The sequence below is a fragment of the Haliotis rubra genome, unplaced genomic scaffold (genome assembly GCF_003918875.1).
Source record: "Haliotis rubra isolate DU_JTF1 unplaced genomic scaffold, ASM391887v1 Scf292, whole genome shotgun sequence".
NCBI classification, from domain to species: domain Eukaryota; kingdom Metazoa; phylum Mollusca; class Gastropoda; order Lepetellida; family Haliotidae; genus Haliotis; species Haliotis rubra.
Genome location: NW_025766960.1, coordinates 957,133 through 975,832, shown reverse-complemented (window position 1 = coordinate 975,832; position 18,700 = coordinate 957,133). Strand labels below are relative to the sequence as shown.

General features: G+C 39.0%; 1 protein-coding gene across 1 annotated transcript in view; it reads right to left on the bottom strand.

The window, feature by feature from the left end:
- Positions 1-5,733, bottom strand: part of LOC124282107 (neurogenic locus protein delta-like) — a 42,409-nt gene extending 36,676 nt beyond the window's left edge. The window contains exon 1 of the mRNA XM_046718077.1: positions 5,298-5,733. Within this exon, the coding sequence (XP_046574033.1) occupies positions 5,298-5,357 (60 nt within the window). The 5' untranslated portion in view covers positions 5,358-5,733. The remainder of the gene's footprint in view (positions 1-5,297) is intronic.
- Positions 5,734-18,700: the final 12,967 nt, after the last annotated feature.

The window sequence follows — 18,700 nt, the reverse complement described above, 5'->3', positions numbered from 1 at the left end:
TCATCATCATCATTATCATCATCATCATCAGTCGGGCCGTGGGGTAGCCTGGTGGTTAAAGCGTTCAATGTGTGAAGCCCATTTGTGGTGTCCCCCGCCGTGATATAGCTGGAATATTGCATCAGTCAGTCAGAGGCCGGGTGGGTTCGGGAGAAGAGGGGGCGTACAGCAATATGAATGTGACATGTACCTGTCATGTTGACTTGTTTATCCTACCGTGCTGGTGAGAAAACCACAGCAGTGATTCAACAACACCCACTTCTACTGAAAGCATTCGTTACCCCATCACGTTCTGTGTGAGTCAACAAGGAGGTGTTATTCAACAGGGCGTTCGGCACAAGTCGTTGACTTCGAATGGATGTTGTAACGAAAAACGTGGATTGGGAGAGCTATACGTCCAAACTAAATATAACCTCCTTATCTATACGGTTATTCGGGTTTCCCTGAGGACACGAAGTCTTAAACCGTGGTGTACTTGCGTGATATACTTGTGTGTTGTACTTGCGTGATGTACTTGTGTGTTGTACTTGAGTGTTGTATTTGCGTGATGTACTTGTGTGTTGTTGCGCTTGCGTGTTGAATTTGAGTGATGTAATTGTGCGTTGCACTTGCGTGATGTACTTGTCTGTTGTACTTGCGTGATGTACTTGTCTGTTGTACTTGCGTGATGTACTTGTGTGTTGTACTTGCGTGATGTACTTGTGTGTTGTACTTGCGTGTTGAATTTGAGTGATGTACTTGCGTGTTGCACTTGCGTGATGTACTTGTGTGTTGTACTTGCGTGTTGAATTTGAGTGATGTACTTGCGTGTTGCACTTGCGTGATGTACTTGCGTGTTGTACTTGCGTGTTGAATTTTTAGTGATATACTTATGTGTTGAATTTGAGTGATGTACTTGTGTGTTGTACTTGCGTGTTGTACTTGCGTGATGTACTTGCGTGTTGCACTTGCGTGATGTACTTGTGTGTTGTACTTGCGTGTTGAATTTGATTGATATACTTGTGTGTTGAATTTGAGTGATTTACTTGTGTGTTGTACTTGCGTGATGTACTTGCGTGTTGCACTTGCGTGTTATACTTACTTGCGTGATATATGCGCGTCATTTATCTGTGAGATATAGTTTCATGACCAGGATGCTAAATGCAATGAGGATTCATGTAAATAATGCTTTTATCTAACGGGGATTACCCTTTCAAATGCCCAAATTCAGAATTTCAAGACAGATTTTGTGATGAGGGCGTAAGTTCACACGTGCACACCTTTCTCGGAATTCCCTACTTTGTAAGATAATTGCTAAATATAAAAATGGAATTTTTCAGGTTCCAAGGAGGAAATAAAATGACAATGTACATGTTCCGTAAGGTTTAATTGGTAGTTTTAGTTTACTTCTGTCTCATGTTCGTTTTGTGTTAAACATCTACTGAGCGATAGCTGTCAGGTGGATGTAACCTGGTGATGCTTCAACCGATCAATCATGGTTTACTGCTGAAGCGTATCTCCAGCTGATCCATCAACTGGCATTTGAGTTTTATAGATAGCGAAAAAAAGTGTGTCTTTTTTAAATAAAATCTTGACATATTAATGTCAGCAGGACAACTCTAGCTGAAAATGTTACTTTGTAAAGCACTTGAGATGAGATATCTGTGTAGCAAATATAAGTCAGAGACGCTACTGAAGGAGTTTGAGCGATTAAGGCATTTTGTTCTTAAAATATACATTAGGAATGATTGTAGAATGGAACCTTACGAAATATCATCATCATCATCATCATCATCATCATCATCATCATCATCATCATCATCATCGTTATTATCACATCATCACCATCGTTATTATCACATCATCATCATCATCGTCAGTATCACATCATCATCATCATTATCATCATCATCATCAGTCGGGCCGTGGGGTAGCCTGGTGGTTAAAGCGTTCAATGTGTGAAGCCCATTTGTGGTGTCCCCCGCCGTGATATAGCTGGAATATTGCATCAGTCAGTCAGAGGCCGGGTGGGTTCGGGAGAAGAGGGGGCGTACAGCAATATGAATGTGACATGTACCTGTCAAGTTGACTTGTTTATCCTACCGTGCTGGTGAGAAAACCACAGCAGTGATTCAACAACACCCACTTCTTTTGAAAGCATTAGTTACCCCATCACGTTCTGTGTGAGTCAACAAGGAGGCGTTATTCAACAGGGCGTTCGGCACAAGTCGTTGACTTCGAATGGATGTTGTAACGAAAAACGTGGATTGGGAGAGCTATACGTCCAAACTAAATATAACCTCCTTATCTATACGGTTATTCGGGTTTCCCTGAGGACACGAAGTCTTAAACCGAGCTGGATATTCTGTTTTAATTGTGTTCTATTCATAAATAATGATTGGCGTACATCAGTCCAAAACAATGTCGATGTGGCTGCACCAAAGCGGAGTCTTCATAACATTATACATTTTCAAGCAAAATCGAAATAACAACATGGTAAACAAACTTTGTAAACGTATAGTAATAAAATTCTGATACTGATAATAAGAATGTCCTAACTTTTGATGTACTTAATTACAAAAACGTCAGGCTGAAATTTATAAGGGGAAAATATATTTGTTGTTCAAAACAGATAAAGTTAAATGTAATGTATGTCATAAAGACTCCCTCTGTTCGTACTAGAAATGCCCAGAAGATGAAATGGGCGTTGTATTCGTATGTCCTCTGTATGCCAATGCGCATACCCTTTGTATTTCAACAAAGGACCAAGCCAACTATACAAAACATTACTTTACAAAGTCTTCAGAACTGTCAAATTATATGTGTAGTGAATTTAAAATTAAACTGGAAATGTGTAAGTGCAATGTACTAGAACTGTATGACATACATATATGTATGTGATAATGGTCGTATGTTCTTAAAACCAGTATATTGATTGAGCGAGTATGGGTTTACGCCGCTTTTAGCAATATTCCAGCAATATCACGGCGGGGGACACAAGAAATGGGCTTCACACATTGTACCCATGTGGGGAATCGAACCCGGGTCTTCGGCGTGACGAGCGAACGCTTTAACCACTAGGCTACCCACCGCCCTCCAATATATTGAACTGCAAAATAATAAGATACTTCATACTAAGAACGTCTACAAATTCATTGATAATAGCTTCTCTGATCCAGATTGTTATCCTTAAAGCTGTATGTGTTCCTGTTTACCACCAACTTCTGACCGCCGCCATATAGCTGGAATATTGCTGAGTGCGGCGTATAACTAAACTCACACACTCACTCACCAACAACTTCTACAATACAAACAGTTATTTAATGCAGTTATACAATAGTCGTTATAAATATTCATTTGGCGGGGGTCATAAGGTATATACACGTAAATTACTATGTAGATATCACCCCTAAATCCATTTCAAGAAACTACCACCGCTCCGATAATACACAATGTCACTTATAACTTATTCATAATTGAAATAAAAGCTTAAAAACGTTTTTATCAGCATCATTTCTCCCAAGAGTGTTCCACTTTACTTTCGAATGTATGTCAACATCGCCCCACCCCGGGGACTATATCTCACCTACATACAACGTCGACTTTTCATCATCAATGAAAGCTCTGCCCTCGGGGTCTATCCCTCACCCTCAAAGAGAGGCCAATTTGGCCATGGTTGACCCACTTAAACCTATAAGTTCTCATTGGTATTTTGTGTTTCTATTCAGACTGTTTCTTTGTCAACGTTGATTGAAAGATCTGAACAAGCACATGCAAGATGAAGGACGTGTATACCGGGGTCAGTGTGGGTAAAGGTCTGACTTACAAAACATGACCCCTGTTGCTGATCCCAGCAGACAGGAGCAACTGGTGGCATCCTCATTTAACCCTTACCCTATACTGAGGGTTTAGGTGGATATGTGGGGTACAGTTATTCTTTGGATTAGACGCCATATTGACATCAGAGAAATAGGAGACATGGCGACTCGCGAATGAAACCCCAATACTCACTTCCTGGTGTATTTTAATTAATTGACATCACACAAACATCCCTGTTGCATCACACATTCACCTTGCCCCATCACACTAAAGTCCTGCTCTTTCACACATTCACATTTCACCATCACAAACACACACAATGTTACATCACACATACATCCTGTTCTGTTACACACACACCTTGTAACCTCACATAAACATCCCTGTCACATCACACACACGCCTTGTAACATCACATAAACATCCCTGTCACATCACATAAACATCCTGTTCTGTTACACATACACCTTGTAACATCACATAAACATCCCTGTCACATCACACACACATGTACACCTTGTAACATCACATAAACATCTCAGTTCCATCACACATACACCTAGCCCATCACACAAAAGTCCTCTTCTTTCACACAAAAACACCTTTCCATCGCAAGCACACATTCTGTCATATCACACGTGACCCTGTCTCACCTCATCACCCCCAACCCATGACAACAATCTATAAAAGTATAGATAGCCCACTGGGTAACCAACTTATCAACATCATCTGTAAGTACTAAGTCTCTCCATAACAGCTCACTATACACATCTACCTCACACAGTTAATCTAGTCTTCACGGCTCACTGCGTTTCTTCAATGAGTATTGCTGAATGCTTACCCTAAAATCTAAATACGACGTTCAGAACCTATCAATATACATAAACCTGCTCCATAATTTCTCGCATCAAAGACGCTTTCTTCTTACTGACAGCCAAGACGTAGTAAAGCCTATTATTGAGATCTTTAAGTGCTACCTTCTAAGTTCTATCGCTACATCTGTCATCTGGGAAAGATTTCCGCTCATACCTCTAGGGCAAACGAAGTTAACCCTAAATAAATATTATCTTTTTATATGCTTATAGTCAAGGGTTACCGTATCTTAACATATTTACATGTGCACCTGCCTGTAATTCAACACCCAAAACACACACGTACACACACAGGCACTCACACACGGATTCTCTCTCTCTCTCTCTCTCTCTCTCTCTCTCTCTCTCTCTCTCTCTCTCTCTCTCTCTCTCTCTCTCTCTCTCTCTCTCACACACACACACACACACACGCACACACACACACACACAAATTGTTCAGGAAGATCATTTAAAAGAAAAACGAACCCATTAACAACAGCAATGGTATAGTTACATATCCATTATCTCCATCCCCAAATCGCCATCTTCCGAATGAGGACAAAAAACATCCCAGGACAGTCGGAATATTGACATAACGGACAGTGACTGTATCTGTATGTATTATCAGTGGTACGGTTGGTTACTTACATGTAGGATCAGAACCAGTAGTGTGAAAGCCACACTCCATCCACGACCGTGCTTCCTCATCTTCAGCTACTGCTGCTGCGTCTGTTATCAAGATATAGTCCGAGAGTCGGAGAGGTCCTGTATAAACCCCGAGTCACCTCCGCCACTGCTGTGTCACACCGAACAGGTAGAGAAAGTCACAACACTTTTCCAAGTCGCAGAAACTTCAGACAATGTTGCCGATTGACATCCACCCACACCTTGAGACCACGGGTCACCCCCAGGACACACGGGGGAGGGGGTCAGGTAACTAGAAGATGCTGAACAGGTAGCGAAAACACCGACGAGACAAAGCCAGCCGCGTTGCTTTCTCACGGCCCTCGGTCAATCAGCCGAATCCAGCCTGGCTCTGTTGACAGCGCTACAGCGGAGTTTACAGACTCATTTGTCACTTCCCGTCACGCTTACCACGTGACCGTGACGTCACTGTCGATAGGTAACAGAGCATGAGTCTTCGATAACCACCTGTGATAAGTGTGAGCGTCACGCTCGATTGAACGTGATTGTTGCAAGTAAACTCCACTTATGGTAAATATGACTGCCGGGCGACCCCGTTCTTTGCCAGCCTTACCCCGTGTCACAGTTTGCGTGACATGTCTCCGTCAGCATCACGTACTAACGTGTGTGACCTGGCCGCCGGTATAAGTAGTATTACTTTAAGTAGCAGACTTACAGACGTATGTCACAACATGTGACTGCCAGATGAAATATCATAAATGATTGTTTATACACAAGACACGCACTGTCAACAAATCACATGAATGTAAGCCAGTATGTCAGATCAATCGGGAACCCTTCCCACGTGTGCTACCGTGTGCTTCTTTTCCGAGTTCAGGGTTCATTATAAAATTGTAATCGTTGATCTGGATTTAGTTGATGCAGCTGCTGTGATAATTGATGACACTGCCTCCAGCAGTCTGTATGTTGTAAGGCACCGCCAAGCCTCAACCTGTCGTTTGTATGCTTGAACGGAGATGAACATATTTGTGTTTCAGGTCGATAATACGATAGCGGGCATGGATTGCACAATTAGCTGTTGGACGATTAAGGTTTAAAACAACATTAGGTGGTTGAGAACCTTAAGTCGTGCAGGTCTTAAACACGTTGATGGAAAGAGGAACAAATGGCCTTTGTGACTCTGCGTGACCTGAGAGACACGCCCGTCGCTCTCGTGTCATCCATATTCTTTTCGTTTCCTTATCCTTCTCGTGCAGTGTTCTCATTTTTGTATCGACCTTAAGCTAAACATATGTGTTGTCTATGATACATATATGTATGCATAGTACAAAGTCTCGATAACCAGTTTGCGGAAATCGATTACCAATCACTGGATTGAAGTGCAGCGTTAGACAATATGTAAATAAACAAATTAACGAACCAAGAAACAGAAAATCGGTAGCCGGTGATTGATCTGTTGTGGGTTTTATAAATAAAGTAACAGCATGTAGACTCATACATAGTTTCTGAAAAATATAATTTTGATTTCTCCATTTAAATTTAAAAGGCGTCCCAGTGAGATGAGAGATTCAGCCTGAACTCGAAGAAAATTTAGACTTTGTTTAATGTTTGGGGAAAGTAAGATAATGTGGTTCAGGGGCTATGAGGCAGAATTAACAGTTTGATAGGAACGTTCTTGCTGATGGCATCTCGCAAAACATCAAAAAATGATTAGTCTGGAATGTATATTAGAAATAACTAATGCAATCTAAACACTTAAAATGTAAGATTCTTCATTGAATAAACATACACTATGCACTGATATTTCTTAATTGATCGTGTCTACTTCTGTTGTACAGTTGGTGGTAGGATAGCCTAGTGGTTAAAGCGTCCGCGCGTCACGCCGAAGATCCAGGTTCGATTCCCCACATGGGTACAATGTGTGAAGCCCATTTCTTGTGTCCTCCCGCCGTGATATTGCTGGAATGTTGCTAAAAGCGGCGTAAAGCCATACTCACTCACTCACTCAGTTGTCGTGAGTGAGTGAGTTTAGTTTTACGCCGCACTCAGCAATATTCCAGCTATATGTCGGCGGTCTGTAAATAATTTAGTCTGGACCAGACAATCCAGTGATCAACAGCATGAACATCAATCTGCGCAATTGGGATGCGATGACATGTGTCAACCAAGTCAGCGAGCCTGACCACCCGATCCCGTTAGTCACCTCTAACGACAAGCATAGGTTACTGAAGATCAATATTCTAACCTGGACCTTCCAGTTATCGTGAAAGCCACAGTAATCCTCAATTCTGCTCACCTCTCCTCGAGACCACATTCATTGAGACTACATTCTTACAATGTCACATAAAGGCATTTCATTGTATTTAGATAATAATATTTTTAACCATCTTATATCTTTTTTTCTCCAGTGATGTCATTGTCAACACACTCTCCGTATCTGATATGTCGACACGTGATACTTGGGGTTTAAATGTTAAAAGATGTGATCTCGAATGATTCGTTATGGTTATGATTGTAACAGGTTCGTGGTGTAACATCGATCGTTCTGAGTCACTTGCTGGGAGATATCGAGAACATGTGACGCTTCTATCTGCAAAGGATGTATTTTATAACCCGAATATGTATAACTTTCCTCTGTCTTTGAACAATGTGAGGTTACCGAGAAAACTGAATAACTATCTACCTCACAGTTATGAAATGAGACTTGATTTATAGATACTCTAATAGTTTAATGTAAATTATAACGAAGTCACGTATAACTGTAATATGTACTTTCTCTGTACGTGGGCCAGTGGCTTTCAAACAAATAAAAGATTTTACTTTTTCCGACTGGACGGGTAGAAAATGAGGCATGGTCATTACAACCTCCGCTATTGTCTGTGATAAAATTCCTACCGTCTTCTTCAAACAACCCGTTGGAATACCTGTTGTTGTTGATGTTGTTGATGAGGATATTGTTGGTGTTGTTGATGATGATGATATTGTTGGTGTTGTTGATGATGATGATGATATTGTTGGTGTTGTTGATGATGATGTTGGTGTTGATGATGATATTGTTGTTGTTGATGATGTTGATGATGATGATGATATTGTTGTTGTTGTTGATGATGATGGTGATGTTGTTGATGATGTAATGATGATGATTGTTGTATTGTTTGTTGTTGATGATGATGGTATTGTTGTTGATTGTTGTTGATGATGATGGTATTGTTGTTGCTGTTGTGATGATGTTGTTGATGTTGTTGATGCACATGCTATATTTGTGATTACACTTGTTTAGTAAAGTACAGATTCTAGTACTTTGTTGGGTTGACATTGTGTGCAGTTGATTAGGTGCCTGACTCTGAGTGTGTGGGTTCGAATCCCGGATGGGACTCAACCAAAACAAAAGTACTAGAATCTATACATTACTGAGAAAGTGTAATCACAAATATAACATATGCTACATTTGACCACTTTCTAAATGGCATTGAGTAGTCGTCGTCGTTGTTGTTGTTGTTGTTGTTGTTGTTGTTGTTTTTCTCCCCCGAAAACTATTATTATGACTGTATGGTTATTGTCTTCAAGTTGATTTAATATTAGCTTTTATATGAATACAATTCTCATCTTTATAAAAATATAAGTAGAAATATTAAAATTTATATCAATGTGCTTGCACATAATATGAGATAGACACAATACTACACCTTATCACGGACAGGATAAAAATGAAAATATTATGCTACATGTTTGTTTGTTTGTTGTGTTACGCTGCGCTCTGCAATGTTCCAGCTACATAACTACAGTCTGTAAAGATTCGAGTCTGGACCACATAATCCAGTGACTGATATCATGAGCATCGACTTACGCAACTGGGATAGCAACCCTGACGATCAGATCCTGTTAGTTGCCTTAACGACAAGCATGGGGTTGCTGAAGACTAATTCTAACCCGGGTCTTTTCGGATCTTATCAGATATATGGTATTAACACGACATGATTAACACGAAAATAGTATGAGATACGTACATGTAGAAGACCAAATCGTAGACATAATCGAAACGAGAACAGTATGAAATATGTACCAATGAAACAATAAAAAAGTTACGAGACCGTATTATGGACATTATCTTAATATTTTATCTTAGCCATACTGAAAATTCACGATTACGTCTAGACATAGGTGGGTGTCTCGTATATCCTTAATATGTATGCAATATTTATATTGCCCCATAGTTACACCCCAAAGTTAGATCCTACTTAAACTAAATGACGACGCGACGAGGCAGGATTGGTATTAATTCTGAAATATGTTTAATATGACTTCTATCGCATTCCCGCTGTATTCTCTGTTTTTGTTGATGTCGATAGTAAACATTGCTACCGTCAATGTAGCCTTAATAGTAAGTAGTAATAGCTGCCACTCGGCAGATACTGTTGTGTAGTCGTGTATATTACATTCAATAAAAGTCAGTTATGAATTCAATGGCTTTGATTCCTTCGATATGGCAACCGTTGCCAAATCACAGATATCATTTAAACGTTGACAATGGAGACTGTGGGTCGCTGGCTATAAATCATAGCCCGATTGGAGGTAACTATAAATAAACGAACTGTACACGTAAGGGTTGCCCTACTTTCTGAGGCACAACCTGGACTGAATAGATGACATTTATCCAAATGTCAGTCTCAACCACTCTATATCATGTTCTTGTCCTGTCATGGTGCCTGTAGGATTCACTCTGCCTTCAATCTATCCTGTCTACCTTTTTTTGCCTTCATATTCTGCCTACATATTTTGCCTACATATTCTGCCTACATATTCTACAAAAAACTACAAAACTACATATATTTTTTCACAAACTCACTCACTCTGCCTGAAACTCATTACGCCTATATTTCGTTTAGATTACTTGGGCTCCAAGTCGTAAACATTAAATGTGAGTGAGTATTGCGTATTAAAAGTACATAAGACAGACAGAAAAAAACAATTGACATAGATCTGAGACAAATATCACTTTAATGAAACAAAACGAGAACTGACATGGTGCTGAGAAAGCATCCATGATACTCAGACCGAATCTTTGATTAGAAATCCAGTATCAGCGGATGCTGTCACAGCTAAGGGACACAATTAAGTTATTTGTCATATCAAGTCATAGCTTTCATCCGTCTGCGCCACTGATAATGAAAACGTTGAGACTGGTGCCGACAATTATTACAAAAACTGAGTGGTAAAACTATGCAGGGTCTGCCGCAAGGAAAATCTCTATGTGCCTTTTTTTCCTGTGAGATAAATATATTTTTTAGATTTATAGAGATAAATAGTGGGTATATTTCAGGACTTGTGTCACATCCTCGACTTTGCACAATATCTCGTGTCAATGTAGTTTTAGTCAGCATACTGTACATAGAAGCAGCCTGATATACATTTATAACTTGCCTTGATATATTTTCTCCTTACTGTAACGACCATGTTGTGAGATTTGAGTCTCCTTGGTTGTGATAACAAAACAGAGGTACTGCTAAATAACGTCATATTTATTCATAACATATTATCTATGTAACAATAAATACCCTGAAATTAAATCGCCAGTGCCAATTTGACACCACAAGAGCATCATTAATACAAAAAAATAGACCATCCTCGCTTTTCATGACTGCATAAAATCAATAAAAAATGGTTCTATCTTTATGGGAGTATATATGTATATATATAAACTTATGCTTATTGTGCCTTGAGCTGCAATGCGGTGCTGACATAAGTGTGACCGTACGGCTTGTCTTGGTTGTGTAAGATCTGTAGCTGTGGCTTGTGGAAGTTTGCACTGGACTTAGTTTATGAATTAAGCAAAACGTTCTGTTTATATTTGTAGTAAACTGCGTGTCTTCTTGGGACAGTATATCTCTGTGTAAACATTCCTGTTTCTGTGCGTGATGCTGTAAGTGTTTCGGTCATTTGTCACCTTCCCTGAGAATCTATCTATGATATGCAATATCGGTATAGATAGCTGTATATGATGATGGAATGTTTTAAGAAGAAAACATTAGTCTAGCTTTTTATGTAGATCTATGTCCTTCCACACTTCCACACATCCGTCTCTCTCTCTCTCTCTCTCTCTCTCTCTCTCTCTCTCTCTCTCTCTCTCTCTCTCTCTCTCTCTCTCTCTCTCTCTCTCTCTCTCTCTCTCTCTCTCTCTCTCTCTCTCTCTCTCTCTCTCTCTCTCTCTCTGTCCAAAAGCTGTGTTATTATTTAGTCTCAACTCACCCTGACACAGTAAATAATAGCTAGCCTGTATACAACATACTATATTTACACTCGTATTCATGCCCTCACCGCGCACGCCTCACAACTCTGTTTGGCCTAGTAATGCAGGTCTGTGTTTGGACAGAGGGTTTTATGTTGACGGTGCAGCAGTTGGCTACATCTAACTAGTCCACGTGGATACATATTCAATAACAACAAGCCTATGTATATACATAATCTTCCGAATCAACTACAGCATGTGGATCAATCGGAGTATATCAGTACTTTTCCAAGTTACTTTAAAACATGTTTCTTTCATTTTTGTTGCACGAAGCACCATATTTCTCTGCATAGAAATATACAACTGGTAATACGTCTACCCGCCGTCTCCGGGTTAGAATCGATCTTCAGTAGCACATACTTGTCTTAAGAAGCGACTAACGGGATCGGGGGTCAGGCTCGCTGACTTGGTTGACACATGTCATCGTGTCCCAATTGCACAGTTAGATGCTCATGATATTGACCACTGAATTGTCTGGTCCAGACTCGATTATTTACAGACCACCAGCATATATCTGGAATATTGCTGAGTGCGGCGTAAAACTAAGCTCACTCACTCACTTTACCATTCTGTGTAATCGCCGCAAGGGGAGGTGTGAAGCCCATGTCTGGTGACCCACGCTGGATACTGCATGAATATTGTTAAAAGCGGCGTAAAGCTATACTCACTCACACACTCACTCCAGTTCAGCTACCATCATTGACAGACAGCCATGATAATGCTGAAGATTTCCAGACAGCGGCCTCAAGTAACATTCCGTACTGTTATCATTCCTAGATTCGGGTTCATACTGGTTCATTATAGATACACTCACTCACTCGTGTGAGTTGTCATCTTCAGGTTAGCCGAATACAGTTATACACCATTGTGTTGAAGCTGAAGGGATCTACGTAAATATACTCATGCCAATAATGGTTGTCACCCTCCCCACCCCAACCCCACACACACCTCACACCCCCACTACACACCCTCTCCAATTAAAAAAATTGAAGGGGGTGACAACCATTATTGGCATGAGTATACTTCGCGATATCCAATGTTCGACACAGCCGCAAAATGATTCCTAAATACAAACTACGCAGGGACCAAACGTTCACTTCGACACAACCGAAAGATCGATACAACGGTGTTTGACTGTATATATTCACGAGTGAGTGAGTTTAGTTTTACGCCGCACTCAGCAATATTCCAGCTATATGGCGGCGGTCTGTAAATAATCGACTCTGGACCAGACAATCCAGTGATCAACAGCATGAGCATCGATCTGCGCAATTGGGAACCGATGACATGTGTCAACCAAGCCAGCGAGCCTGACCACCCGATCCCGTTAGTCGCCTCTTACGACAAGCATGGGATACTGAAGGCTCATTCTAACCCGGATCTTCACGGGTCAATATACTCAGGAAAACATTCTTGTTATTTGACTCTACCTCTCTCTGGAGGGAAAATGAGGAATGCGTTGATGGTCTTTGAACGAGGTGGAGAAGACGGAGATAACGTCGCGCCCAACAAGTTTGTCAGTGCTTGTATAACTTGTCAACACACCTTCATTTCAGTTTGGTATTTTTTAGATCTTTTCTGCGCATTTTACCCATTCCAACAATTTTTCTCGTTTTCTGAACTCTCACACTCCAGTCAGGCGTGTCATTGAGTGCAGATGAGTCCAGACACTTGTACAGCACCAGCTGAACCAATGTGTCATATATCCAACATGTTTATACTATACCCCAAGTCTCATACTCCCAATACGTTATGGACATAGATATACAATATCTTCGTACCCCATGTGTCATACACCCAATGTGTTAATACAATATCTGCTTACCCCATGTGTCATACACCCAATATGTTAATACAATATCTACTTACCCAATGTGTCATACACCCAATATGTTTATACAATATCTGCTTACCCCATGTGTCATACACCCAATATGTTTATACGGTATCTGCTTACCCCATGTGTCATTCACCCAATGTGTTAATACAATATCTGCTTAACCCATGTGTCATACACCCAATATGTTTATACGGTATCTGCTTACCCCAGGCTTACCCCATGTATGTCATACACCCAATATGTTTATATGTTTATACGTATCTGCTTACCCCATGTGTCATACACCCAATATGCCTATACAATATCTGCTTACCCCATGTGTCATACACCCAATATGTTAATACGGTATCTGCTTACCCCATGTGTCATACACCCAATATGCCTATACAATATCTGCTTACCCCATGTGTCATACACCCAATATGTTTATACGGTATCTGCTTACCCCATGTGTCATACACCCAATATGTTTATACGATATCTATACCATGTGCTTACCCTCATGTGTCATACACCCAATATGTTTATACGGTATCTGCTTACCCCATGTGTCATACACCCAATATGTTTATACAGTATCTGTTTACCCCATGTGTCATACACCCAATATGTTTATACGATATCTGCTTACCCCATGTGTCATACACCCAATATGTTTATACAATATCTGCTTACCCCATGTGTCATACACCCAATATGTTTATACAGTATCTGCTTACCCCATGTGTCATACACCCAATATGTTTATACATATCTGCTTACCCCATGTGTCATACACCCAATATGTTTATACAGTATCTGCTTACCCCATGTGTCATACACCCAATATGTTTATACACTATCTGCTTACCCATGTGTCATACACCCAATATGTTTATACAATATCTGTTTACCCCATGTATCATACACCCAATATGTTTATACAATATCTGCTTACCCCATGTGGCATACACCCAATATGTTTATACAATATCCGCCTACCCCATGTGTCATACACTCCAATATGTTTATACGATATCTGCAATCTAATATGTTTATACAATATCTCCTTACCCCCTGTGTCATACACCCAATATGTTTATACAATATCTGCTTACCCCATGTATCATACACCCAATATGTTTATACGATATCTGCTTACCCCATGTGTCATACACCCAATATGTTTATACAATATCTGCTTACCCCATGTGTCATACACCCAATATGTTTATAAGGTATCTGCTTACCACATGTATCATACAACTGATATGTTTATACAGTATCTGCTTACCCAATGTATCATACATCCAGTATGTTTATACTGTATCTGCTTACTCAATGTATCATACAACTGATATTTTTATACAGTATCTGCTTACCCCATGTATCATACACTTAATACGCTTATACGATATCCGCTTGCCCCAAGTACTATATACCTGCCATGTTTATATATCTGCTTATTCCATGTACTATATACCTCCCATGTTTATATATCTGCTTACTCCATGAGCTGTATACCTACAATGCTTATATTTCTGCTTACTCCATGTACTATATACCTGCCATGTGTATATCTCTGCTTACTCCATGTACTATACACCTAACATGCTTATATATCTCCTTACTCAACGTAATATATACCTGCCATGCTTATATTTCTGCTTACTCCATGTACTATATACCTGCGACGTTTATATATCTGCTTACTCCATGTACTATACACCTACCATATTTATATTTCTGCTTACTCCATGTACTATATACTTACCATGTTTATATATCTGCTTACTCCATGTACTATATACCTGCCATGTTTATATATCTGCTTACTCCATGTACTATATACCTGCCATGTTTATATATCTGCTTACTCCATGTACTATATACCTCGCCATGTTTATATATCTGCTTACTCCATGTACTATATACCTGCCATGTTTATATATCTGCTTACTCCATGTACTATATACCTGCCATGTTTATATATCTGCTTTTACTCCATGTACTATATACCTCCCATGTTTATATATCTGCTTACTCCATGTACTATATACCTACCATGTTTATATATCTGCTTACTCCATGTACTATATACCTCCCATGTTTATATATCTGTTTATATATCTGCTTACTCCATGTATTATATACCTGCCATGTTTATATATATCTGCTTACTCCATGTACTATATACCTGCCATGTTTATATATCTGCTTACCCATGTACTATATACCTGCCATGTTTATATATCTGCTTACTCCATGTACTATATACCTACCATGTTTATACTGCTTACACTCATGTACTATATACCTACCATATCTGTTTCTGAATACACTCCATGTACTATATACCTAACATGTGTTTTAATCCATGTACCATTTACTATATACATGCTTAACTGTATATATAACTGCTTACACCATGTACTATACACCTAACCATGTTCATATATCTGCTTACTCCATGTACTATATACCTGTTTATATTATCTGTACCATATATATCTGTACTATTTACCGCATGTTCATGTTTCTGAATACTCCATGCTACTCCATGTACTATACACCTACCATGTTTATATATCTGCTTACTCCATGTACCATGATTATATATCTGCTTACCCATGCCATGCACATGTTTATATATCTGCTTACTCCATGTACTATACACCTACCATGCTTATATATCTGCTTACTCCATGTACTATATACCTGCCATGTTTATATATCTGCTTACTCCATGTACTATATACCTGCCATGTTTATATATCTGCTTACTCCATGTACTATACACCTACCATGCTTATATATCTGCTTACTCCATGTACTATATACCTAACATGTTTATATATCTGCTTACTCCATGTACTATATACCTGCTATGTTTATATATCTGCTTACATGTACTATACACCTAACATGCTTATATATCTGCTTACTCCATGTACTATATACCTCTGCTTACTCCATGTACTATATACCTTATATATCTGCCATGTACTATATACCTGTCTGTCTTACTGCCATGTACTATACACCTAACATGCTTATATATCTGCTTACTTATGTACTATACACCTACCATGTTATATATCTGCTTACTCCATGTACTATATACCTGCCATGTTTATATATCTGCTTACACCATGTACTATATACCTCCCATGTTTATATATCTGCTTACTCCATGTACTATATACCTGCCATGTGTATATATCTGCTTACTCCATGTACTATACACCTAACATGCTTATATATCTGCTTACTCCATGTACTATATACCTGTCATGTCTATATCCCATCTGCTTACTCCATGTACTATATACCTGTCATGTCTATATATCTGCTTACTCCATGTACTATATACCTGCCATGTTTATATATCTGCTCAATCCATGTACTATATACATACCTACCATGTTTATATATCTGCTTACTCCATGTACTATATACCTGCCATGTGTATATATCTGCTTACTCCATGTACTATATACCTTGCCATGTTTATATATCTGCTTACTCCATGTACTATATACCTGCCATGTTTATATATCTGCTTACTCCATGTACTATATACCTGTCATGTGTATATATCTGCTTACTCCATGTACTATATACCTGCCATGTTTATATATCTGACACATGGGGTAAACAGATACCGTATAAACATATTGGGTGTATGTCACATGGGGTAAACAGATATTGTATAAACATATTGGGTGTATGACACAGGGGTAAGGAGATATTGTATAAACATATTGGGTGTATGACCCATGGGGTAAGCAGATATTGTATAAACATATTGAGTGTATGACACATATGTGGTAAGCAGATACCGTATAAACATATTGGGTGTATGGTACATGGGTTAAGCAAATATTGTAATAACGCATTGGGCTGTATGACACATGGGGTAAACAGATATTGTATAAACATATTGGGTGTATGATACATGGGGTAAGTAGATATTGTATAAACATATTGGGTGTATGACACATGAGGTAAGCAGATATTGTATAAACATATTGGGTGTATGATACATGGGGTAAACAGATATTGTATAAACATATTGGGTGTATGACGCATGGGGTAAGCTGATATTGTATAAACATATTGGGTGTATGACACATGGGGTAAGCAGATACCGTATAAACATATTGGGTGTATGACACATGGGGTAAGCAGATATTGTATTGACACATTGGGTGCATGACCCATGGGGTATGCAGATATTGTATAAACATATTGTGTGTATGACACATGGGGTAAGGAGATACCGTATAAACATATTGGCTTACTCCATGTACTATATACCCCCCATGTGTATATATCTGCTTACTCCATGTACTATACACCTACCATGTTTATATATCTGCTTACTCTATGTACTATATATCTGCCATGTTTATATATCTGCTTACTCCATGTACTATACACTTAGCATGCTTATATATCTGCTTACTCCATGTACTATAAACCTGCCATGTTTATATATCTGCTTACTCCATGTACTATTATACACCTGCCGTGAATATATATCTGCTTACTCCATGTACTATATACCTCCCATGTTTATATATCTGCTTACTCCATGTACTATATACCTCCCATGTTTATATATCTGCTTACTCCATGTACTATATACCTACCATGTTTATATATATCTGCTTACTCCATGTACTATATACCTGCCATGTTTATATATCTGCTTACTCCATGTACTATATACCTGCCATGTTTATATATCTGCTTACTCCATGTACTATATACCTGCCATGTTTATATATCTGCTTACTCCATGTACTATATACCTGCCATGTTTATATATCTGCTAACTCCATGTACTATATACCTGCCATGTTATACCCCATGTTTATATACTGCTTACTCCATGTACTATATACCTGCCATGTTTATATATCTGCTTTACTCCATGTACTATATACCTGCTCATGTTTATATATCTGCTTACTCCATGTACTATATACCTGCCATGTTTATATATCTGCTTACTCCATGTACTATATACCTGCCATGTTTATATATCTGCTTACTCCATGTACTATATACCTACCATGTTTATATATCTGCTTACTCCATGTACTATATACCTCGCCATGTTTATATATCTGCTTACTCCATGTACTATATACTCCCATGTTTATATATCTGCTTACTCCATGTACTATATACCCCCATGTTTATATATCTCTTACTCCATGTACTATATACCTGCCATGTTTATATATATCTGCTTACTCCATGTACTATATACCCGCCATGTTTATATATATC